Source organism: Leishmania major, chromosome 34, assembly GCF_000002725.2.
Source record: "Leishmania major strain Friedlin complete genome, chromosome 34".
Classification (NCBI taxonomy): Eukaryota; Euglenozoa; class Kinetoplastea; order Trypanosomatida; family Trypanosomatidae; genus Leishmania; species Leishmania major.
Genome location: NC_007286.2, coordinates 1535102 through 1558629, shown reverse-complemented (window position 1 = coordinate 1558629; position 23528 = coordinate 1535102). Strand labels below are relative to the sequence as shown.

The 23528-nt window shown below is 56.8% G+C and overlaps 7 protein-coding genes across 7 annotated transcripts; all 7 read right to left on the bottom strand.

The window, feature by feature from the left end:
- Positions 1 to 1290: 1290 nt before the first annotated feature.
- LMJF_34_3590 (putative phosphatidylinositol 4-kinase) lies at positions 1291 to 3126 on the bottom strand (the record flags this gene model as incomplete). The annotated part of the gene is made up of 1 exon (XM_001686411.1): positions 1291 to 3126. One exon carries the CDS (start codon positions 3124 to 3126, stop codon positions 1291 to 1293), a length of 1836 nt encoding a protein of 611 aa, XP_001686463.1.
- Positions 3127 to 3972: 846 nt separating this feature from the next.
- LMJF_34_3580 (conserved hypothetical protein) lies at positions 3973 to 6585 on the bottom strand (the record flags this gene model as incomplete). The annotated part of the gene is made up of 1 exon (XM_001686410.1): positions 3973 to 6585. One exon carries the CDS (start codon positions 6583 to 6585, stop codon positions 3973 to 3975), a length of 2613 nt encoding a protein of 870 aa, XP_001686462.1.
- Positions 6586 to 7380: 795 nt separating this feature from the next.
- Positions 7381 to 10206, bottom strand: LMJF_34_3570 (conserved hypothetical protein; the record flags this gene model as incomplete). The annotated part of the gene is made up of 1 exon (XM_001686409.1): positions 7381 to 10206. One exon carries the CDS (start codon positions 10204 to 10206, stop codon positions 7381 to 7383), a length of 2826 nt encoding a protein of 941 aa, XP_001686461.1.
- A 1682-nt stretch (positions 10207 to 11888) lies between these two features.
- Positions 11889 to 12914, bottom strand: LMJF_34_3560 (conserved hypothetical protein; the record flags this gene model as incomplete). The annotated part of the gene is made up of 1 exon (XM_001686408.1): positions 11889 to 12914. One exon carries the CDS (start codon positions 12912 to 12914, stop codon positions 11889 to 11891), a length of 1026 nt encoding a protein of 341 aa, XP_001686460.1.
- A 606-nt stretch (positions 12915 to 13520) lies between these two features.
- LMJF_34_3550 (conserved hypothetical protein) lies at positions 13521 to 14747 on the bottom strand (the record flags this gene model as incomplete). Its single annotated transcript, XM_001686407.1, has 1 exon — positions 13521 to 14747. The coding sequence occupies one exon, from the start codon at positions 14745 to 14747 to the stop codon at positions 13521 to 13523; it is 1227 nt and encodes a 408-aa protein (XP_001686459.1).
- A 963-nt stretch (positions 14748 to 15710) lies between these two features.
- Positions 15711 to 16385, bottom strand: LMJF_34_3540 (conserved hypothetical protein; the record flags this gene model as incomplete). Its single annotated transcript, XM_001686406.1, has 1 exon — positions 15711 to 16385. One exon carries the CDS (start codon positions 16383 to 16385, stop codon positions 15711 to 15713), a length of 675 nt encoding a protein of 224 aa, XP_001686458.1.
- Positions 16386 to 17101: 716 nt separating this feature from the next.
- LMJF_34_3530 (conserved hypothetical protein) lies at positions 17102 to 22939 on the bottom strand (the record flags this gene model as incomplete). Its single annotated transcript, XM_001686405.1, has 1 exon — positions 17102 to 22939. One exon carries the CDS (start codon positions 22937 to 22939, stop codon positions 17102 to 17104), a length of 5838 nt encoding a protein of 1945 aa, XP_001686457.1.
- Between the last annotated feature and the right edge of the window lie 589 nt (positions 22940 to 23528).

The following is a 23528-nucleotide window of genomic DNA, read 5'->3' as shown; positions in this document are numbered from 1 at the left end:
TACGTAACGACGCTGAATCGAGTCGGAGGCGAAGAAAAAACTCGCATAAGAAAACAAGAAAGGGGAAAAAGGCGAAGGTGCCACACACGAGAGATCATATAGTGCGAGTCCATCAAATCGCAAGAGCGAGAATGACAGAGACTCGGCGTGACGGAAAGGAAGAGGCGACACCGTTTTATTCGTTCGTTTGTTTTCGGTTCTGCTTTCCTTTCCGTGATAAGGTTGACCCGAACGAACACGTTGGGTCCGCCGCCACTGCCACCACCGTATGCGCGGGTGATTTGTTTTCAGGGTCTTCCAAAATGCTTCTTTTTCGTCGTTTTGCGTGTGTGCGTGTGTGTGTGTGTCCTCTGTGTCTATTGAATGGCGGACTTTCTGATCGGTTACGTGGCAGTTAGATCAGGAATGCACGCATCGAGGGCTAAGGCAAGGGAGAAACGTGTACGTTGGGTGTGGGTGCTGCTAGCGCTAACGCCTTTTCCTTTTATCGCCTCGGTTGTTTCTGTGCGCTCCGCGCGCCCGACACGAATAGAAGCAAAAGAGTAGCGTCTGCGCGTACGTGCGTGGGCGAAAAGGGGGCAGAGAACGGGCGTTTGTGTTGTTTTCAGTAGCAGTGTTGAAGGGCAGGTACGGAGTGTTGATGTGCGCATAGTCGGAGAACAACAAAAAGACAGGGCACGGTATGGCCGAACGATGATGTGGCGACTGGATAGCAGCATGCATAGCCGCGCAAGTGGCTCCTCAACGGGCACCGACAAACGGCTCGGGAAAGAAAAGCAAACTGTGTAAGCATTAGAAGGAGAAATCGGGGCAACGGTTGCGCTGCACCTTCCCACTCTCGTGCTTCACTCACTCTCCAGTGTGGTAGCACACCTGCATCGGTGGCGATAGCGTGTTTCTCGTCTTTTGATAAGAACGCAAGAGGTCGAGGACACGGGGACAGTGCAGTGAATCACGAGCGAAGCGAAGCAAAGTAGAAGAGATGGTTGCACGTGGGTTCGGAAGAGCAAAGACGCACAATGGGAACAACAAGAACGGCAGCAGCGGCGGGGCACACACAACTGCACATTGAGACGTGGCAAAGAGGCGAGAAGAGACACACATGCACACACATGCACCCAGAGATGAGGAAGGAGACGCAGTGATGCCCAGGCGATGCAGAGGACCAGGGACGTGTAGAAACACAAAAGCCAATCCTCTCCTCCCCCGCGCAACGGCCACTAATAGCACTCGACCATGAATGCGCGGCGAGCACAGCACCGTTTGTGGCCTTGTGTACAGGTTGGCGTGCTAGAGAATCCCATTCTGGAGGCTCTGGAACTGGTCGTAGCGTCGAGTGCGCCAGTTGTCGGCACTGTTCACAATGAGCTCCTTCGCGTACACGGCGTAGTCTGCCTCGGAGAGAAGGTCGTCGCGAAAGCGTCCGCGTAGCTGGCGAACGGCGGCGCCCGGGTCCGCCCCGAAGCAGGGCATCGCGTTGTTTGGCGTCAAGATAGAGACCCGTGTGAGGATGTCCTCGCAGCGTTCGCGCGCCGCCGCGAGCGCCTCGTAGACAAGAATGCGAAAGTAGTTAAAGGCGTCGCTCGAGGCACCACCCATGACGTCGATGAGCTCCTGCGACAACTTGAACGGCGCGGATTCAAAGTTCAATCCACCCGGTGACGTCACGAACAGAAAGCCAAAGTCAATGTGAACCAAGCTGCCGTCGCGCTGAATCATGAGATTGCCGTTATGGCGGTCCTTGATTTGGAGGATGTAGCAGATGATGCTGTAGCCAGCCATGCTCTCCACAAAGTTCTGTTGCGCCTTTCGATAAAGAACGGAGTCCTCGCCATCGTAGGCCTTGAGGTAGTAGTTGTAGATGCTGCTGACCCGGGTCGCTTTCTTAATGCTATCCATAGACGCAGAGTCCTCGATCACCTCGAGCAGGCCGCAGTCGCGGTGCGTAGGCAGCGCCGCGTACGGCTTCACACGCACCGTCAGACCTGCCTCCTGCCAGATGCATTGGAAAGTGTGGATGAGCTGCAGCGCTAGCTCTTCCTGCCGGAGATCGTCGCCGGCCTTTACGATCATCGCGTTCATGGACCAGTTTGGGTGCGCGCCCCACGGAGACGACTTACGCACGCGCGTCATGCGCACCTTCTTGCTCTCGCCGAACACGGCCTGCAAACATTGCAATGCCTCGGGCGACGCGTCCTCCACGGCGCCGCTTTCGCTCGCTTCTACCAGCGACGCGGCCCGTGGCTCAGACTCGGGTGGGGGTGCCGGAACGAAGATCTCATCGGAGTCTGCATGGACGCGGAAGCGCCCGTCAGGCTGCCGAAGCCGCGTCGCGGTCGGGTCTTGCATGGTCGCTGTGTCGTCTACGATGACCTCGTAGCGAATCAGGTAAGGCGCCCGCTCGCGTGACGAGAAAACGGTGCACTCGTCGACGGAGATGTTCACGATCCACTGTACAGATCCGCTGCTGGTGCAGAGTGGGTGGACGAGACGCATGGACTCCAGCCGTTGATTCAGCACTCGCAGCCCTCTGCGCAGCTCGTCCTTGCGGTAGTTGCGATCTGGAAAAAAGCGAAGCGTGTTGCTCAGGTTCGTCAAGGTCGTCACAAAAGTCCGCTCGTCGTTGTACAGCTTGAGGCGCACCTCCTTCCGTTGCACGACACTGGCATCCACGTCGCGGAGGACCTCCTCGGGGTCGCTGGAGGTCCGACTGCCGTCGCCACCGCTGGTGCTGTCGGAAGGAATGGCTGGTTGCCCTTGATTGATGGCGTAGCTCTCGAGCTCGTCGTGAATGTGTTGGAGCCGCCCCGCAATCCCAGTAGAACTATAGAAAGCTGATACGGCATCCACAGTCCACGCAAGGCGAAACGCAATGTTCAGCGAACAGCCGGCAAGCCAGAGCATAAAGTTATGCAGCAGCTCCTGCGCGTTGGAGTTCGGGTGCGTGATACAGACATGCGTGACTTGCAGCAGGCACTCCTCCAACGTGCTTATATCCGTGTCATAGAGCTGTCGGATGCACCTCTCCTGCTCTTCCGCAGACTGGTTGGTGAAAGAGATCAGCTGCAGATTTTGCAGCAGTGAGCGGCGCTGTGCCTCCGCGCGTCGGTTTGGTATGCCGCCCATTCTGCCAGGTTTGCTAGGGCGTCCGTGTCCGTGTGTTGGTGCCTCTTTTCAAGTCGTCGCATGAGAGCTGCAAGGCAACGCAGACGATTACCGGTACCAAGAGAGGAAACGAAGCGGAAAAAGAGGGGAGATGCAGCGAGAGGGAGATAATCAGGGTTGAGCCCCGCAGTGCGGCAGGAGTCACCCCAATGAGACCATGAGGCACTGCCAGTCCATCTATCTCTTTTTTTCCAGTCCATTAAGAGGCGGCAGCGCTTCGTCGAAGAGACACAGGGAGTGGGTCGCAGCACACTCCTCTCGCACGTGTGCGAGAGGAGCAACGGGGATAGGCGTGTCAGGAGAAAATAGAGAGAGCATCCTGCTGTGCGTGCGTGTTGTGTGCCGCCTACTCCACAAGCCAGGCCATCATTGTCACGCACACGCACATCGAAACCAAGGGGGAGGGGGGCACCTTGCGCCTTTGCTGGTCATTCCACCACCACCACGACCCCTTCCCCTCCCTCATCCTTAGCGACAGTTTACGTGGCTCGCGTCAAGTGCTTGTGGATGTTACTCCAAGCAGCCAGCACCCTGCGGGTGCGTGCAGTGTAGGGCAAAGGTAGTGTACATGACGTGCGTGTAAGTCTCGTCGCGGCAAAGCGCTCCAAAGGAGCTCCGCCGACGTACAAGGAAGAAAAACACGCAGACGCGCTAATGGAGCCCGCTCGCCAGACCACGCCGGACTGCGCTCAAGATAGCGTCCGTGAGAGAAGGCGAGGGTAAGCAGACATACACATAAAGAGAAGGCGTACAGACCCGAAGCGTATTCGTCGAGCTTCGCACTGCAGCCACCACGAATGCCTTGTGTCACTCATGCATTTCGGGGATGGCTAGCTCCTGCTGCAGGAAGTGGGATTTTATGACTTCCGCTCCGTCGCGCATGACAGCGTGAAAGACTGCTGTCGGATTCACCGTGCCGTACTGGGACACCAGGCCCATTGCACACGGTCGGTCTTCCGGGAGAGGCGGCAGCGTGACAGGGGAGGGGATCTGCAGCGCGTGGTGCTCCCGTAAGGACGCAATCAAAGCGGTGCGGCGCTCCTGTGCTTCTTTCGACTGCTTCCTTTTGCGCTCAAGCGCAGTGAGGTAGGGCACATCGCGGAAGGCGTTGTATGGAATATTGTAGATGCCTGGCGATCGCAGCCCGGCGTCCGGGACACGAGAAGCGGCTCCAGTGGCAGAGGTGAAGGTGGGTGGCAAGGAGGACAGCGCGAGCTCTAGACGGCGCGGCACGTCAGGCACGTCATTCAGCCTCCCGCCTTGCTCCAGAAAGAGCATTGTGGCTAAGCAGCCGATGAAGTCCGTGAAGCTGAGAAAGGCGGCTTGCTCCGTGAAGGATGGCAACGCTCCCCCGGCGGAGGGAGTGTTCCCGTTTCGGCTCACCGTAGAGTGAAGAATGCGCTGAAAGTCGCCATATTTCGCCCATGCCTGCGCGCATAGTGACGGTAAGTTGTGTCGCTGCTTGTCAACGGTGGCGCACCACTGCAGCTGCCGGCACAGCTCGCACACCGCGGAAAGCGATATGCAGGGCGGCGCAGATGCGGCCGGATCGTCGCCGCTAGGTGCTGGAGTCTGAGATACGAAGATTGTGTGGAGCGGAGCGAGCAGGCGGGGCGGGACGACTTGCACAAGGGGCGTGTCAGTCACAATAACGTCCGCGCATCCCCAAGGGCGAGTTTGTGCCACTGATTCGCCGTCTTTGCCCGTGGTTGCTGCATCATCATCAGAGACAGCCAACTCAACGGTAAGAGAGCGGAAGGGTGTGAAGAGGATGCACATGGCCCCCTCTTCGAAAGCTCCGTCGGCTGCTGTGGCGGCGACAACCCCCACAGCGCACTGATACAGCGTCGGCTGCTGCAGCGAGTCGGGGAGGGGAACCTGTAAAATTTCAGGGCACGTCGTCGGAGCGGCCTCTGCGGCAGCACCGCAGATCATGATCGCGTGGCTCACAGAAGCTCGGCTTCGACCAAAGAGAGGCACACATCGATTCCGCTCCAGAAAGCTCCACTCGGTCGCGAAAAACGCTGCTGCAGCGTGCAAGGCAACGTCAGCGTTGGCGCCGCAGTCCCCCGGCAAGCACAACGACGACTCTGTTTCAGCGACGGTCACCTCCGTCAGAAACAGCGAGGATGGTGCGCCTTTGTCGGATGCTCGCGCTGCAGGTGGTTGCACTGCGCCACCCGCCACGTTGTCCCCCTGAAAATTGATGACCTCCACAAAAAGAGAAGGGCACTGCAACCGCGGCGCTACCGCTGGGTAGACAGAGACAAGGCCAGGCGGAACCGTGGCGTAGCGACCGGTGACGTATGGGTCAGAGCACATGGCAACGCCGCGGAGCGCGCGGCCGCAAACATGCTCCTCAAAGAAAGACCAGACTTTGGCAGTGATGGGTCGGTGAGCGGGGTAGCGCACCTCGTCCGAGTACACCACCACCGTCAGCATCAGCATCGCTTCGATAAAATCTGTGAAGCCAAGTGTTGGCTCGGAGACCACCGTGGCGAGCTCTGGAGAGACCGACGCTGCTAGCGGCTGCAGACCCTTCACAAGGGGTCGGATGTCTGGAAACCCGCCGTGATAGAAGATGGCCACCGCGCAAGTCTCTTTGACGGCGTCCAGTCCAGGGAAAGCGTCTCGGATGAATGCGCGGTAGCCGGCCTCCGACAGGCGGCCAGCCACTGCGTACTTGCGGAAAAGCGGAAGAATTGCCGTGTGGAGTAAGGATCCGACAATGTGCGCCACCAGTCGGTTCACATGCAGTGCCCACCCGTTTCGCGCCGGGTGAAGCCGCATCTGCGACGACGCATGGATGATGCACTGCGAGATGAAAGGCCGCAGAAACGTAGTGGCGGTGTACTTCACCGACTCGGTCAGCAGAACGTGGTCCTCAGCGCTTTCACGTAGTGCAAGAAGTGCAGACTCCCCATCGCCTTCATCGAAGTTTCGGTGCCCCTCGCGCAGGCGCGTGAAGCGTTGGGTTTGGAAGATGCGCACGCAGATCACCTTCATCATATCCACAAAGCCGCTGAATCCCATAGACTCGCCTTCATGCGCCGCGCTCGACAGCCGCGGCACTGAGGCCGACGGCGCTGTTGTGGCATTCCCGGAGCGGTGAAAGTCTCTGGATATCAAAGACATCTGCGATGACCCGAAGCTAAGTGAGAAGGCCCGTGACGAAACGGAGGCAGCTCCTGGATCGTGCTCGTTGACGTCTGCCTGCCGCGCACCTTCGCTCAAGGATTGCCGCAGCCAAAGCTGGTCGAGCAGAACCGGGAAGACCCCTGTCGCGGGGCCGATGAGTTGCGCAGAGCTAAGAAACATCATCCAGCCGTCATGCGAGAGTCGCCCTGCTCTGAGCAACTCACCATGGCTCAGGGCGATGCCGAAGAGAAGCCGCCACGACGACTCATCTTCTGAAGGCATGCGGTGCACAAGAGAATTGTTCTTGTATGATGGGAGCAAAGACGTTGGAGGTGAAAGGGAAACTCTCACATCGCCCTCTGTTTCGCTTGCAACCTGGTCGGTGAGCGTACGTGTGGGGTGGGTAGAGGTGGTGTGCCGCGTAGTGGTGGCTACGAGTGCACGGCGGCAAACAAAGGGACAAAAGGCGAAGATGGCATGATTACAGAGAGGAAGAGAGGGCGCCGGTGGGTCAAGTAGCAGAGGAACAAAAAGAACGCGTCCTCACCGCGAGAGCTGCCGAAAGAGCTTCCCCCCCTTTTTCCCCGACCCCACGATGAGACACCACAAAAGGTGTTGAAGGTGCACTGGAGAACAAAACAAGGGAGGGGAAAGGGTTGCGGGCAGCTGAGAAAGTCAGCTCAGAAAGAACCCGACAAGTTTCCCCTATGACCCCCCCCCTCATGCACCCGGTGGAGAAGATGCTTTCCAGCCCCTTCCATACAGCGCAAGAGATTCGTCACGCACAAGACATCACGCGGCAGCAATGCCACCAGAGAAGAAGCGGAACGCATGGAGAGAAAAGGATTTTAAAAACAGAGAAGCGAAATCGAAAAAGGAAGCGACGAGAAACGATGGTCCGATGCACAGCAGTCAATCATCGTACCAGCAGATGCAGAGGGGGAGCGGGAGGCGAGACCAGCAGCAGCGCTGTCCAAGCCAGTGCCCTCGGGTTTCCATCCACAAAGAGAGGGGGAGGCAGAGAGACATCAGCACAATAACACTCTCCTACCTTGACACGCCACGCCCCCTGCTCTTCTACGACCAACGTGAGAGAAAGGGGTTTTGCAGCTCAAAGTCGTCACCATTGTTTCGGCGGCGGTGCAACTGCAGTGGCGTTCCCGCCATTGGCGGGTTACCCGACAGTGGTGGCGGAGACGGGCCACCAAACTGCCCGCCAGGTAGCGGCGGCTGCCGCTGCATGGGAGTAGGAAACATGCCCAGGGCCTCGTTTCGAGACGGCGTAAATGGGGATGTCGCACCCGGGGGTGGCGGCGCGCGTGCAGTGTCCAGAGGCGAGGTCCCATATGGAGGTCTTCGGATGACTCCAGGCCTGCCCGGCGCCGGGGAACCGAGCGGAAAGGCGTCCGGGTGGTGACGCAGCACGGGTGTCGTCGAAAGGATGTCGCCCTCCTCGGCAGGCAAGTGCATTTGCTCGGAAGAGGCCGATGGCGTGCCGCGCTGCGACGGCGGCACAATGTTGCCGCTTTCCCAGCAACTCGGCGACTCCGTACCACCTCGGTCGGGTGCTGCGTTGGCTCCGCGAGGTGGCAACATAGACGGCAGTGATGCCTGCGGCCGCTGCTGCAACGGTCCGCCGCTCTGAGGGAGCGACTTCTGTGGGGATGCCAAGGATTTCTCGCTTGCTTGAAGTTCCGGCACCACATCCTCGGAGGTCTCCTCATCCTCCTCCTCATCACGACACGCGCTGCGGCACCAGCGGAGTGTCTGTACGGTTGCAGCGATAGCAATCACCACCACTGTGCCAGCAATCTCCATGTGCTGCTTCGCCTTGTACGGTGCGCCGCCCTCGAGGTGGCGGACCTCGTAACTGCTTTCGCTGTAGCTTTCTTCCCCGCCCCGATTTGCCGGCGTTTCGATCAGCTCGCGGCGGTATCGACTGTGGCTCTCCTCTGCGTGTTTTGGCGAGTTCACCCGCGACTCTGCTCCGGGAGCGGAGGGAGTCGGAGCAGGTGTGGAGGTCCTCACTGGTCGGGAGGCCTCGGAGGGCAGCGACACTACCTCTTGCGGTGCCTCCGCTGCTGCAGGTGCAACAAGCGACAGAGAAGGAGTGGCCGCGCCCTCAGCAGCCTCGGCAGGCCCTGCAACTGCTTTGTCTTCTGCCTCTGTCTGCTCCGCCGCTTCTGCCAGCTCTGAGTCGAGGGCCTGCAGGCGCTCCAGGAGGTGCTGGATTGCAGCGTCGTGGGCAGTTTCCAGTGCCAGCTTCTGCTTTGCTAGTAGCGTGATCTCTGCAGTTGTAGCAGGGGCGTCTTTCTGATTCCCCACAGCCGCACGCGCCGCATCTGCGAGTGAGTCGGCGGCCTCGCGAATGCTATCGAGCGTCTCACCCGCCTTCACCACCACCTCATCCAACGCCTGGACGTCCTCCTGCACCTGCGTAAGAGTACTACTGTGCAAGAGCGCGCTCACCCTGCCGCGAAGCGTCGCCGAGACACGCCCCAGCGTCACGAGGTCGTGCTGGAGGACCTCGAGTTTTGTCTCCATGGACTTCTGCAGTTCGGTGGCGACGGTTTTGTCGCGCCGCACCGCAGACGACTTTTCCACTTCCTGCTGTGTTATGAGGTCAGATGCAGCTGTCCGGAACCGCACCCTTTCCTCGTCTATCTTGGCAAGCACCTGCTTCCGTTCTGCATTCAGCCGCCCTTGGGCCTCTGCCGCTGCTTTTCTGCGCTTCGAAGCACTCGCGGCTGCCGCATCAGCGTGGCGTTGCTCCTCCATCTTCCTCCTCGTTTCTGCACGTCGCACTTCTTCTTCGGTCCTTTGCGCCTCCGCGCGTTGTGCCTCCTGTGCTAGACGAGCTTCCTCGGCTTTGCGACGCTCCTCAGCAAGCCTTTCCTTCTCATCTTTGCGCGCTTCCTCAGCTTGGAGAGCCGCTTCTTCAGCTATGCGGACTTGCTCCGCTTTTTGTAACTCCTGTGCAACCCTCTTTTCCTCCGACTGCTTCGCATCTTCGGCCGTACTGACTTCGGCCGCCTTGGGCATCTCCTCATGGTGAGGGACCGTATCCGCCTGCTGCGCCTCCGCAGCGATTTGAGCTTCTGCCCTTTTGGTCTCCTCAGCCATGTGTTTGCTCACCTTCTCTTCCGTGGACAGATACGTGTCGAGGGTCGCGGCACCCGATGAAGATGAGAGCTCTACCTCCACCGAATCAACCGGCGGTGGCAACTGCTCACTATGGTGTGCCACTGCTTCTTGCTCGAGGTTGGCTGAATGAAAAGCACCACTGCCTGATGGCTGGGCACCGTTTTCCTCAGTCGACACACGGACCGCCGATGAAAAAGACTCCTCCTCCACTGCAGCTTCAAAGGATCGTTGAGCTTCCACCGCCTTCTGTGCTTCGGCCTCTTCTGAAAGGCTCTGCGCTTCCGCTGCCATTCTCTCATGTTCCTCGAGTCGCCTGTCATCTTCTCGCTCTGCCTGCACGTCCCTTCGCGTCTCCGCGGCTTCTCGGCTTGCTTCAGTCATCCTGGTCTCCTCAATCGCCCTCTGCTCTTCAGCATCAGCGGCATCCTCATCAGCTTGTGGTATACCCAACACATCGTGCTCGGCAACAGCGCCGTCATCAAGCGGGACCTCCACCGAAACCTCGACGACAGCTTCCCTAGGACGCTCGGAAGGCCCTACAGGATCCACATTCTCCGCTACAGAAACTGGCAAGGCTAACTCGAGCTCCGCCTGCTGCGTGCCTTCGGGCAGCGGCGCAATGATGTCACGCGCCGGCTCGTCTTGGGCCGTCACAAGTGTCGGTGAAGAGCCGAGTGAAAGGCCCAGTAGAACGATAAGGCAAACGCACCTGAGCACATGCCGGAATCTACATTGCTGCGCAAGCGTGAAAGCTGGCATGGCTGTGCCGCGCTGCTTTCCACCAGACACACCTGATAAAAAAGAACACGAACAACAAAAACGCGAGCAGGCTGCAGAGGAAGGGGCAAACGAACCAATAAAAACGTCGCAAGAGGGCTCGAAAAAGAGGAAATACTAATGGCAGCACCTCTGGCAGAGAGCAGGGCGGACGGAGTTTTTGTCTTGCAATTACGGCCCTGTGATGCAAGGCTTTTATTGATGAGAGTAGACAAGGGTTGTGGGCACAAGGGAGGAGGGCGCGGGGAAAGAGAGCGGTAGACAGTCGAAGCTAAAGAGAAAAGGAAGAAGAATGAGGGACTAGTGAGGAGAAAATGAGAGGAGAATAAGCGCAGAGGAAAGCAAGACGCGCGCACGCACACACGCCAAGGAGAAGGGTGGTCACGTGATGGACAATAGACGGGCAATGAGCAGAATAGAACAAACACACGCACACAGATGAAAAAAAAGGAGCGCTACGGAGGTGGCGAGCGAATTGATGTAATCAACAGTAAGATCAGTCCCAAGAAGATACCATATCGACCAAGGTCCTTTGTTTGTCTCTCTCTCGTTCTACCAGCTTTTTGGTTCGGCAGTGGCGTCGGTTTCAGAGACAGAGCGCTTTGGACCCAAACGTAACAGCGACGCCGGTAGCGAGGCACGCGTGCCTCTGTGCTGCTGTTGCCGCTATCGGGTACGCAGGGAGAAGTAGAATACCAGTGATATGCTACCTTTTCTTGGTCGCCTTCTCTCTCTCTGTGTCTGTGTGTGCGTGTGTGTGTGTGTGTGTGTGTGTAAGAGAGAGCTTCTTTTTCTCAGAGACGTCAAGAAGGAGCGACGAAGGTCAAGGCGCATACAGAATCCCGCACGTGCTCGCGAGTAGGTGTGTATATGCCGTACCTACGTGTTCGTGTGTGTGCGCGAATGATTGGCAGCCGCTGACCACGTAATTGTGAACAATGAAGCCAAAGTGCAAGTCATCCGCGCGTGCGGAGAGAGAAGAATCGAATCCCGAAAGAGAACAAGGGTTATTGACACGTCAGCATGATCATCATCCACTGCAGCCACAGCAGTGCCCAGCAAGTGCTTGGGTGGGAAAGAATGAACCAGAAAACCAGGGACCCTGAGCGCCGGCCGTCCCTCTCTGTCGCTCTCTGCCAAGCAGCTTTGGGTGCGCTCACGATCAACAACAACAAAAGCGTGACCGTCCCCCGACAAGCCTGGTCCGGTGTACTTCACGCAGTAAAGGAAAAAAAAAACGACAGTTCCACGGTTAGCCGTCTGCCGTTCTCCTGCCCGATTCCGGTTATCTTTCTGTGGTTGTTTCTACGAGGTCCCGATGCGCATACACCCAAGCCGGTGAGGGAGTCGAATCCGCACATACATAGCGCACACCTGTGTTGAGAGTGCCACGGTGTCTGTCGGCTTCGTTTCTTTTTTGTTGTTTGCGGCGGCAGGGAAATTAGAGCCATACAAATGCGCTGGCTATCCATACATGAGCGGTGAAGAGGCCCTCTCGAGTCAGAGGGAAAGAGGGGGAGGGCGAGGGCGAGCGTTCACAGGAGGCCGTGCACGCGGTGTGAGATGCGGGGATGTTGAATGGAAGAAAACGGTGCCGGCACCACGACCCTTTAGGGATTCCACAGCGCCGCAGCTTGCCGATACTGGGTGAGGCAAGAAAGCCTCTATTTGTTGGGTGGCGCGTAGTACTCGACACCGTCTCCGCCGATTGAATCGATGCGGATAGGCTCACGACCACCCTCCTCTGTGCCGGTACCCACCACCATGGACGTGCCCCCAACGCGCGACAGCCTCGCCGGTGGCCGGTTCTGCAGCTCCTTCGGAATTGTTGGAGGCGAATCGTAGCCCACCTCCTCCAGACTGCGGCAAGGGCCGTACGACTCCCCCGTCAGGGGGTTGTGCCTACGTACCTGGGGCTCCGGCACCCTGATCTCGACCACATCCATCGGTTTCGTATCTGGAGCTGGCGCACCCGCGGAAGAGCGTCGACGCACTGCTGCCGCGAATTGCTGGTCAGCCGCAGCCTTGTCCAGCATCTGGCCCGACGACATCATCGGCTCTGGACGCAGCCGCCACTCTGAGTCAGCGAGCGACTTCGCATGCTTCAAGTCGGCACGTGTGGCCTTTAAAAGTACGACTACGTGCTTGTACTCCTTTTCAGAGGCGATGTAAAGCGGCGTCTTACCGTCTTCGTTCGCAAGTGCGGCATTTGCGTCGGCCTCGAGTAAGAGGTACACGGTGTCGTGGCGGCCAGCTTGCGCAGCCACGTACAGAGGAGTTTCTTGCCTCGCGTTGCGCATATTCAGGTCAGCGCCGGCGCTCAGCAAGCAGGACAGAATGTCTGCAAACCCGCACCTTGCTGCCACGTGCAAAGCAGTTTCTCTATGAGGTCCGTTCACAGCATTCACGTCTGCCTTTCGGGCGATGAGGTACTTCGCCACGTCCAGACGGTGATTGTACACGCTGATGTACAAGGGCGTTTCGCCGCTGGTGCCCCTGCCGTCCACTGCAGCGCCTAGTTGGACCAGCTCTTCGATCACCTGCGGAGACACGGACGACTTCATGCACGCAAAGTACAGCGGAACGTAGCCGTTCTCATTCACAGCATTTACGACGTTCTTGGCAGCCGCACTGAAGAAGGCTCGTACGCCTGCGACATCGTTGCGCAGAATAACGTCCTCAGACGACATGACAGAAGCAGCGGCTGGGTTGGCTCACAGAAAGCGCCCCCACAACGAGTATGCATGCCAAGGATAAGGTGTGTCCGCGCGTCCAGGTATGCAAACAAACGTGACGCACCGAAAGGAAAGAGGGGGGGTAAGGGGGGAGAGCACGGCGGAAACACCGTTGGGCTACTTGGCGCCAAGATATGTTGGTTGGCCATGGGGTGGAAAAGGTGCCAAGAGACAAGAGACGGGAAGAAAGGGGTACAGGCGATGCATGGCAGTGGAATCAAAGGAAATAATACTAATAAAACACATGCGGTCACCGCAGAACAGAAAAAGGGGGGGCGGGAGAGTTCGACCAGAGAAGCGGATGGTGCCGGTGAGGCAGAGGCATGAGGATCCGTCTCCATGCCTCACCTGAGCAGTTTTGTTCTTGTCCGTTTCATTTTTTTCTTTTTTTTTTGGGGGGGGGGTGTAAGTGGGCAATGCACGCCTGCACCAACACATCAGCTGAAGCAGTCCGGTAGGTTGCACTCTTTCCAGGCGAATACAGCTTTGCCTACCCCTCAAGTTCGTACTCGGTGCTTACTCGGCGCAGAATGCTGCGCTTGTGGACGCTTCTTACCATCGTTATAGCTCATCCTCCACCACAACGTACTCCGGCAGGTAGGGAAGGTTAGAGTTGGTGTTGTAGCAGTTGCTGCTGCAAGTATACACGAGAACATTGCTGAAGTGCAGCGCCGTGTTCTTGGCTTCGCCGATGTCCTTAGTGAGGTAGAAGACAACAGGGGCCGTAAGCTGCATCTCAAACTGGCGCACCGCGCCACACGCGGGGCACGGCGGCGGTAGAGAGCTCCCGTTCACACCGATTGGTGTTGTGGACGTTCGTAGTGGAGTGCCGCCGAGGCACCATCGCACACACTGGGATGGGGTCCGCTCCATATGCTCCATGTACTCACGCACGCACCTCTCTTCAGGAGCCTCATCGTCTTCCTCAAAGCCACTCGTGTCCAGTGCTGCAGAGCTGCCGTACATGGACTTCGCAGCAGCCAGTTGCTCCTCAATCGAGAGCTCTTTCGTCTGTTTTGGCGGAGGCTCTTCATACAGATCAAGCGGAAGGCCACTCGTGTACAAAGTGCCTTTCAGGGGTACGGTCATACCACGCGACGCCAACGGAAATTCGGGCAGTTCGTTCGGTGTCTTCTCTAGTGCACCGTTTTTGTCGCCGGCGTCGTCGAGGGGCTCCGCCGGTGACGGTTTTGCCTCCTTTACCGGCCCCTCCTCCGTGCCCCAGTCGTCTGCGTCGTCTCCCCAGTCGTCGTCACCGCCACCAAAGAGCGGTGCATCGTTCTCCGCCTTTTCCTTCTCATCCTCGGTCGCCCTCTGAGCCTCCGCGCGAAGCTGTTTCTGCAACTCGGCAAAGTGCTCGCGGCTGAAGTTCTGGCTCCGCAGGGCAAAGCAGAAACTGGTGTGGGACCGTGCAGCAGCAGCAAGGCCGCTCTTTTTGCTGGTGCCAGTGGTCAGTGCAGGCGCTGGTACACTTCCTTGTAAAGAGGCGGCTGCTCTTGGCCTACGCGTACAGGCGGCACACGTGAGAATGTACAGCACTCGATCGTAGACCTCGAGGGGGGCGTACACCTGGCACAGAAGCGAGACTTGGGCAGTGGACTTACACTGAGGGCATTGAAAGTACTTGCTCAGCGCGCCAGCAGATTGCTGTTCCGCTGTGCTCGCACCAAGGCGGAAGTACACAGCCTGGCCACCGACCTTGGACGTGTACGGATCCGCCGTATCGTCATGCGTCACCCCTCGCTGAGGCGTCCCGATCCAGAGAGGGAGTAGATCATTGCCACTCATTGTTAGTCGCGCACGTACTTGCTGCGCTAATGAGACGCTTTCGAAGTGATGGGTCGTTGAGGCGCTTGGGCACAGGCCACAGTTGTCAAGAAGCTAGGACGGGAGAAGCAAAGTGAGTGACACAGAAAGCCATTTGACGCTGGAATTCGTCGGCGCCGCTTGTCCGCGCGTGCACACGGCAGTGGCCGTGTCGTCAAGGACCCTCCAGAAGGCTGGATGAAACGGCAGAGGAGACAAAATGCTTATCATCGCTGCCCACACTGCTCATAACGCACGTTAAACGCGCGAGCCTCCGCTCCCTGATCACTTCGCTTTGTTTTCGTCCATTCTGTTCAAGCGTTGGCTCTCCCTAGCAGTGGAATACGCTGTTGTGTTTGTGTGAAATTCAAGTGCCAATGCAGTGAGGTGCACGCCGTGAGCTGCACCGTCCCTGTCGATCATGCCTCCGCGGCTCGCGCACTCGCCTCACTGTCGCCCAGCTGCATGTGGCACCGCTGCATGCATGAACAAGCTGAAGGCCACCCTATCTACCCGTTTCACACACGCGTGTCCGACGCCTTCATCACGCGCACGATGCAGTCGAGAATGGAGGCACGAGAAAGAAGAGACGTGGCAAGAACAGGTGAAAAGGAAAAAGAAGGGGGCAAAAACGAAATTCGCCGTGTGTGGAGAGGGGGAGAGAGGCTCTGAATGGTTCGGCACAGGATCCTCCGCGCTTGTTGTGTGGTCCTCTCATGGCGGAGGCGGAGGACGCTTGACTGCTACGGCAACGATGAAGTCGAAGGCGTCCGCACACCGTCTCCTGCGTCCTTTTACAACAACAGAAAGCTCTTCGAGCATACACCCACGCAGCCTGCATACCAGATCCGCGAGAGGTGCGCGCGTGCCCGTGAGTGTAGAGGCAGGTGCCGGTTCACACAAGAAGACTCGACTCCGGCGAGAGAGGATGCTCAGCGGCCACCGTCAGAACAGCTTGATGAGAGGGATTGTCAGCCAGTCCTGCCCGTACGCTTGTGCGAGGTAAAACGGCGCGTTGTTGGGACACTTTGCGTGAACGCCAGAAACGGTGCACGACCTCAACGGAAACAGGTCCGACTCTTTCGACTGCCCTTCGCCGGTCTTCGTTGTGCCGTTTACCAGCGTTGTCTCGTAAAACTCGGCGCAGATGCGGCTCGTACACTTGCGCCAGATTCGTAAGTCGGAGTTGAGAGCACCCCTCTTCACAATAGACCTGTGCCCAAAACACTCCTCGTCCAGCGCAGCAGAGGCGGCGTCGAAAGAGCTTGGAGATGGCACCAAGACCCCAATGTCAAGATCTGCATCCCACAGCACAAGACGGCCAAGCCGGGTGGAACCGAGCAGCGTGCCGTTCAGCAACCAGTTGCTCCTCTCGTGCTGTTTGAGTACCCGCTCCAAGCACTCGAGGGCGTTGTGAAACGCCGAGTCACGGTCGAAGTACACATGCGAGCAGTACGAGATCGTGATAAAGGAAAATGCTGCAACAAGTGCCACAATACCGGCCCGCGTCCAAATCAGCCCCAAAGAAGTCGCGTCAGCTTCTGGCAAAGGCGCTGCAGGCCTGCTTTGAACATCTGCGGCTGTTTCAGCGCAGGGTGAGTGCTTAGGGGTGACGCTCATGGTGGTTATGGCACCTCTATGAACAAAAACCGTGCGTGAATTTGTAGTGTGTGTGTGTGTGTGTGTGTGTGTGTGTGTGTGTGTGTGTGTGTTAGAGTGAGAGACTTGATAAAGTAAATGTGACGCGCTGCAGGCTTCTGCGCCTTTACGGTATAAAAAGAAGATACAAGAAACACAAGGCAGTGCTTGCAATGGCACCACCGATGTAGAAGAACTCTTGCACTGAAAGGATGTGCGTTGCAGCGTGAAAACAGGTTGCGCTACGGGGGTTAGACGGCCCCCACACACGCAGACAGCGCATAACGAGCGAAGGGGGAAATACGTCAGAGACAAGAGATGGAGACAAAGCAGCAGGGCAGAACACAGCATGGGTTCAGTAGGCAAGTCAAGACAACCAGGAATCACACGCAGAATACACGGATGTTTCAAACGCTCAGGTAGTCACACAAGCACGCGCCCTCTCCCAGCGGTCAGACAAAAAAGGCGGGTTCACTCCAACGCGTTGACTCCGTCCTGGTTGCTTTTCCTCCTTTTCTTTCCTCCCCTCCCGCTCGTCAGTGCGCAGAGGCAGTCACAGTCTTGCTACCGCTCCGCCACGAAGTGCCCCTCCGTGCGCTCAAAAACATGCACGGTCGACGGAGTACGCAGAACATACAAAAACATCACATCAGGTATTCACTATTCGTTCCCCTTCTCTGATGTCTGGCCGCTGCTGGTCAAGAAGAAAATACAGACAACACAGCGGCCAACAGTTCGCGCTTCCACGGCGAAGGAGGCCCTTGCAGCGCCGAAAGTCGCTCAGCTGCGTCCGCGAAAAACCGCCGCGCTTCCCGCTGCGCACCGCTGATCTTGGCGCGCTGCCCAATGCGGCGCATTAGCTCGCGCTTCCAAGCACTTGAACTAGCGGGGATCAAGGATGCTAGCACCGTCTTTGACCAGCACAGCTCAGTTTGACCAACCGCGGCCGTCGCCAGTGCGCACGCAACCCACAGACCCTCGTCATGCCAAGTCGTCCGTTCATAAAGAACGTCAAAGTACACCTCAGCCCACGACGGGGTATTTGCATCGCTTCTCACCATCATTTTAGCCAACTCGTGTAAAACGGCGCGACGCTGCATGATGTCGGCAAAATCGAAGTGGTTAAGAGCAGCAAGTGCAGCGTCTGTGGCGCTGAAAAGGGAATCCCGCACACCTTCCGCAATGATGCAAGCAGCCTCTTCTCCGATTGCAAACTCACCCCTCTCGTCGGGTGATTCGCGGATCGGTGCAACTGCCTTTTCGAACTCGAACAAGAGAGATCGAGAGCTGTCCGCGTCAAGGACCGCAGCGCCGTAGTGCACGAAAGCAGATTGTGTCTGCAAAAGCTGTGAGCGCCACGTTCGCTCCTGAAGTTCCCGTGTCAGCCAAAAGAAGGCCTCGGTATGAGACTCGATAGAAAACGCGGATGCCGCCACGGGTGTCAGTACCACACGTCGACTCTGCAGACCGCTATCAAGCACAACCAAGCGGCAAAGCTCCCACTGCGCAGACCTGGGCGCGAGTCCGTGGATAACCTGTTGGAGCGACCGCTGAGCGCGCTCGCTGAAGCGCTGGTTGCAGCTGTGCTCCACAGAGCCGGCTCCGCGCCACAGCCCTTCCCAGATGCGCCGAGAGAGCTGCCGGCCACCATCTGGGACAGCACCTGGAACACGACTGAGACAATCAACGAGTATCTCGTACCAACAGCCCGCAAGGCCGGCACCCCACCGCACGTCCACCAAATCCTCCATGAGTCTCGGCAGGGCGACATCGTAGACAGCCTCCACCTCCGGAGTTGCGCCGCAGACCGACAAGTAGCGAAGGCCCTGCAGTGAGCAAAGGTAAGACGGCAGGTCGCAGCGCAAAAGGTAGGGGAGGTACAAAGCGAGCACGCATGGAAGCTGAGCCGGCAGCGCCGAGTCAGGTGCGTTCTCTCGGCCCCACGACTGCAGCAGCTTGCTCAATAGCCATGCTATGCTGTTCAGGCACAAAGCATCAGGGATGCTGTGAGCACGCCTCTCTTTTGGTAGCTGCCCCAGGAGGTGATCAAGGCAGTGTCCTGGGGGATGCAGTGATGCATCGGCAGAGAGCAGCGGAAACGCCTTGGTGAAATCGCATGCAATCCGGTACACATGATCTAGACTAACGACATTCGACAGCAGCGGCGTTGCAGGGCCAGACTCAGCTGGTGCGGGCCGCGCAAGGTTGCACAAGACACCAAGGGCATCAAGAACATTGCTCGGCGTAGCACCTGTGGTATTTGCAAGCACCCTCTCTGCCAGCTGAGCTGTAACGCGGCGGACGGCAGCAGCAAGTGACCGCGCGTCTTTCCGGCTGAAGTTGCTCTCCGCAGCAGGCAAGTGCTTCAGCGCCTGCCTACCAGATGACGGTGCGCCAATATCAGCAGTGTCTGTCCATTTTGGCGCATGCTGCAGCGAAGAAGCCCCACCACGCACCGAAGAGTGCACATCGCTGCTCGCAAATTTGCCAACAAGCCAAAGAATGTATCGGAGACTGTCCTCCTCAAGCTCGGAATCCGCATTACCGTATGAAAGCAACTGTGGCGTGAATAAAGCGTGGAGCTCCCTCTGAACGGGGAGCGGAAGTCCTACCTTCACATGAGCACGGCACAAAAAGACAATAATCTCGGGATCTCGCACCGACGCGACAGTTTCCGCTGTGATTGCAGCCCACACCTCATAAATGCAGTGACGCACGACCATCCAAAAAAGACGCTCGCTGACATCTCCCATTGTGAAGATAGTAGCGTTGCGTATTGCATAACGGATCACGGAGACGGCAACATCGTCAAGGGTCTTCGCAGTGGAGCAGAGAAACAGATTCGACAGCTGAACAAAAACGGTGACTAGTTCAGCGGCCACGAATGTTTGCGCCGGCTGCTTTCCGCTCGCAGCCTCCGTCGTTTCCTGGGTACTTGAAAAAAGGCAAACTCGATCCAAAAGAAGCCAACAACTTAGCTGCAGCCACCCACTCAGCTCAGACTCCACTAGAGAGCCTCTAGCGGTGCTGACAAGCACTTGAAGCAGTCGCAGTAATGATAAAGGGTCACATGAAGACAGTTCACAACCAACGCCGGTGGAGAAAAAGATCGCTAAGCGGCGAATATTACTGAGGCCAAAAGCAGTCACAATACTGACACCTTGGTCGCAAAGCAAGCAAACTGTACGTAGAGCTGATGTGCCCTTCAGCTGCAGCACTTCCGTCAGACGCAGTAAAGAAAAACCTGTTTCCATTTCGTGCTGCAATATATCTACAGATGCCCCGCCTGATAGCAACTGCCAAAATGAAAGAGAGGATTCATAGCTATCCAATGTACCTACATATCTTTCACAGCGAACGTGACGCTCTGTTATGTCGAGTTGGTGAAACCCGAAAAGTAGTTTCAGATACTCGCTTAGTGGAGTGCTTAAGTTTCGCCAAGCGCCACTCGACAGCATTCGCATTGTTTCCTGCCCTCCATACCAACCCCATCGATAACTGCGAATAATTCTTTTGACGAGGTCATCGTTCTCCCCGAACACCGCATCGCTAATGGCAAACAGAAGAGGGGAGAGTGTCTCAGATTCCGCTTCCGTGACAATAAGCAACAAAACATCTAGTACTTCGCGGTCCGCCGAGGCACCCAGAGCAGCCTCTACGGCTTTGGGGATGTACTGCACATCCACAGCAGCTGCACAGACGAGCCTCTCTATGCTGCTAGGACTTGTCAGCAACGTTTTTAAGCGAGCTTGTGTTTGGACATCACTTGCATTCCAAAGCTGCACCAAGCGATCAATGCGCCCAAAAAAATCCACATCGGTACTACACGCTGAAAAGCAACCGCTCATCTTCTCTTCAAGGCTGTTCTTTTCGTCAAATGCAGCGAGAATGTGGGAGGCCAAGAAAACACACTGGCACTTTTGGCTGAAATCGGGTGTTTTGCGCAAGACTTGAAGCAGTTCCTCCAACGAGCCGCGTGAAATAACACTTGTGACCTGCGGGAAATAGACACTGTCACACAACGTTAATAGAAGGTTCAAAACTGCAGCTAAGGCGCTAGCATCGTTGTCGTTGTGCAAGCACATGACGATACGCTCACAAAACAAAAACAAGTCGACGACTAATGTCCAGTTGTTTGCAATAAGCTCGCGAAACAAAAATACCTCATCATCTGCATCTTTCGAAATAAAAAATAGCAGAAAATTGCAGATTTCAGGGCAGCACAACAGCAAATCCATTTCGATTGCTTGTTTCACCATGCTGTTGCACATGCGTGCCACCGACAAAAGAGAGTAATGCGTTGCTCCCGCTCGCTGTGGAGCCACGGGCAACTCTGTCTCAGCTGCTTCAAGCACCACTGTAAGGAGTCGAAGCACACTTTTTGGTACACAGGTAGAGAGAATAGTGCAGCATGCAAGCCAGCAGTCTACCGACTCCACCAACTCCGCTATAAAAATTGGTGCACAGCGCAGAAAGGAGACACAGGAAATGAATAGGCTCATGTTGCTGGTTAGTATCTCATGCAACGTACTATCGTAGAAAGCAACATCGTTCGACAACGCAATATCTCGACACATCAAAATCAGATGGCGGCATGCTTGAGAAAGGGAATCTTTGCGGAAAAAGCGACACGAGGGTAAAACGGGTGCTGGACGAAAAGTAGAAAACAAAGCTGTGGTGCAGGTTACGATTGCACTCCACGAATGTTGTACTAGCATGCTCAGCAGATGTGCGTCTTCGCGGATGCCGAGGTCATTGCCTTGAAGACAAGCTGCGCATGCCTGCAGAAGGGACACGTACGCATCACTCGGCATACGGTCCTGCAAAACAAGCAGCTGCGACAAAAGACACAATGTTGTGTGCTTGAAAAAGATGTCGTCGAAAATATGGGCTGCGTTCGTTGTGCAAATCTCCTTTACAGCATCGCACACAATAATGCAACTAATGGAGTTTTTCGTCTCATTTTCAGCCAACGTGCAAAGTCGTGCATATATGCAGGCAGAAAGCCCTTTGGTACGATGCAGCCGAACAAATGGGAGGAGCTCATCTTTGAAAGGCTCAGCGCATCGCATTTGCATTGCGGCCTCAAAGTAGTTTGCGTCATCACTGTATTCTCCACTGGTTTGCACACCACTGTCGAGAAACACTTCCGTCGAGAAATGGCGAAGCACGCTAAACGCCTTCTTGGCAACCGCGCGATCGTGAGACACCGAAAAAAGTTCAAGCGCAAACACGACCAAGGCGTCCGGTGCAACGCGAGCGCAGAGAAACACATTGAGTAGTTCCAGTTGCGCAGGCACATCGTGATACAGTCCCCTTCCGTGACGACGGCACAAGTGCAGCAGCTTTGAAAGGTACAGTTCCTCTGCAGATGGGGGAAAGCGTGCATGCAGCAAAAGCTTCTTTACGAATTTGAGGATGGCGACAGTGGTGCGACTGCAGTGCTCGGCAATTGAAAAGCGAAGCCTTTCCATCAAGTCTGCCAGCACCAGCCGGTGCTCTGGAGCGCCTATGACATGTATAGTGGTCGCCAGTGCCGCGTAGGCATCGGCGCGCACAAAGGGATCCCTACTACCCGTCAGTTGCCACACAATCCTGGAGCTGCGCGACCAGATACACGGTGTTTCTTGCAGAAAATGCAAAAACGGGCAAACAAGAAGCTTGCTGATCTTTGCTTGAGCAAGCGCATCCACGATGAAAAGCGCAAAGGGCTCAGCAGCTACTGGCTCCCACGAATCGCAGACCTGCTTCAGTCGTCGGTATGCACTAACACAGGGTGGAATCACCTTTTCGTTCGCCTGCGGAGCAGCGAGAATTTTGTCGAATATCTCGCTCAGCTCGTCTTGGAATGCGACAATGCGTCGCTCATCCGAGATGCGACCGGGAGCAACTTCGAAAGATACGAGGGTGTCCAGCAGTACAGCAACACTGAAGCAATCCAAGTCGTATCTTGCTCGGCGGAGAAGCTGCTCTGGAGATGGGCAACTTGGGTTGTCGTTGGCCATGGCTGCAATGACAGTGACCGCTGCGCGGATGCTGTCCGGCCGTTTCCATTCTTTCAGACTCCGGTACACAGCGTTGAAGAGTTCATTGGAAAGCGTTTTCTCAGCAAAGGAGCTGAAAAACTTGATTGTTGTGACAAACGACCTCTGAAAAGTGGCATTCACGACAACTTGAAGGTCCTCCAACAGCGGGCGCACTTCGAGGGCGAACGCACGGAACGCATTCGCGGCTTGATTAGTGGGAACTGTCCAGCAGACGTTCGCGAATTGCTTGAGAATGTAGACCTTGATGGCGGGCTTGTCTGTTTCACGCAGCTGCTGAAAGAGGGCGGCCCAGATGGTGGTGTGCATGGGGCCGGCGTTCAGGGTTATGAGCGCACCGATGATTTGCTTGGCCTTGTCGTCCCATGGCGTCTCCAGGTATCGGAAGGCCACGCCGATGTTGCGCGTCAGCGTTGCTGCATTGCAGGACGGCTGCGTTGCTTCGCACCAGAGCAACCCCAGCAGCTGCGATTCGTGCGACATGGCTAACATGCGTGCGGAAAGTGGCGCAGATGACTAAAAAAGAACAGGAACCTGGCGTGGTGACGGGGCCGCACTTTTTGTGTATATTTGTGTCGTGGCGCTCCATTCCGCACTTTGTTGCCGCGGTGGGAAGATGTGCTGCGGGGATGATGCAAGCGAATCAGAATAAACACGGACCGGAAAGGAGTGGAGGAATGGTTGTGCAGGAGCACAGAGGCGACATGCGCTAGCACTCTTTAATGGTTGTCTGCGCAAGAAGAGCTGTGGGGTGTGGGGGTAATTCCTGTGCGTGCGGGGGGTTGTGAGGAGCAGGAGGGGGCGTGCCTCGCATTCCCTTCAGTGAATCGTGGGGGAAGGGGTTGCCGCATTGCTTTTTGTTGGGTGTGAAGACCGTAGTGTGCTGTTGCTGCGAAAATAGAAGGGAGTATATGGTGGGGAGGGGGGGAGGAGAGAGACTCAGGAAACGGAAATGGAGGGAACAAGAATGACCAACAGACGGAGGGAGAAGAGAGAGTGGGAGCAGGCGTTGGAGCCGCGGTGTGCGCACGGCTCCTGGGGCGGGCTCCTTTTTTTGATTTCAGGTGAGGTAGTTTCACCG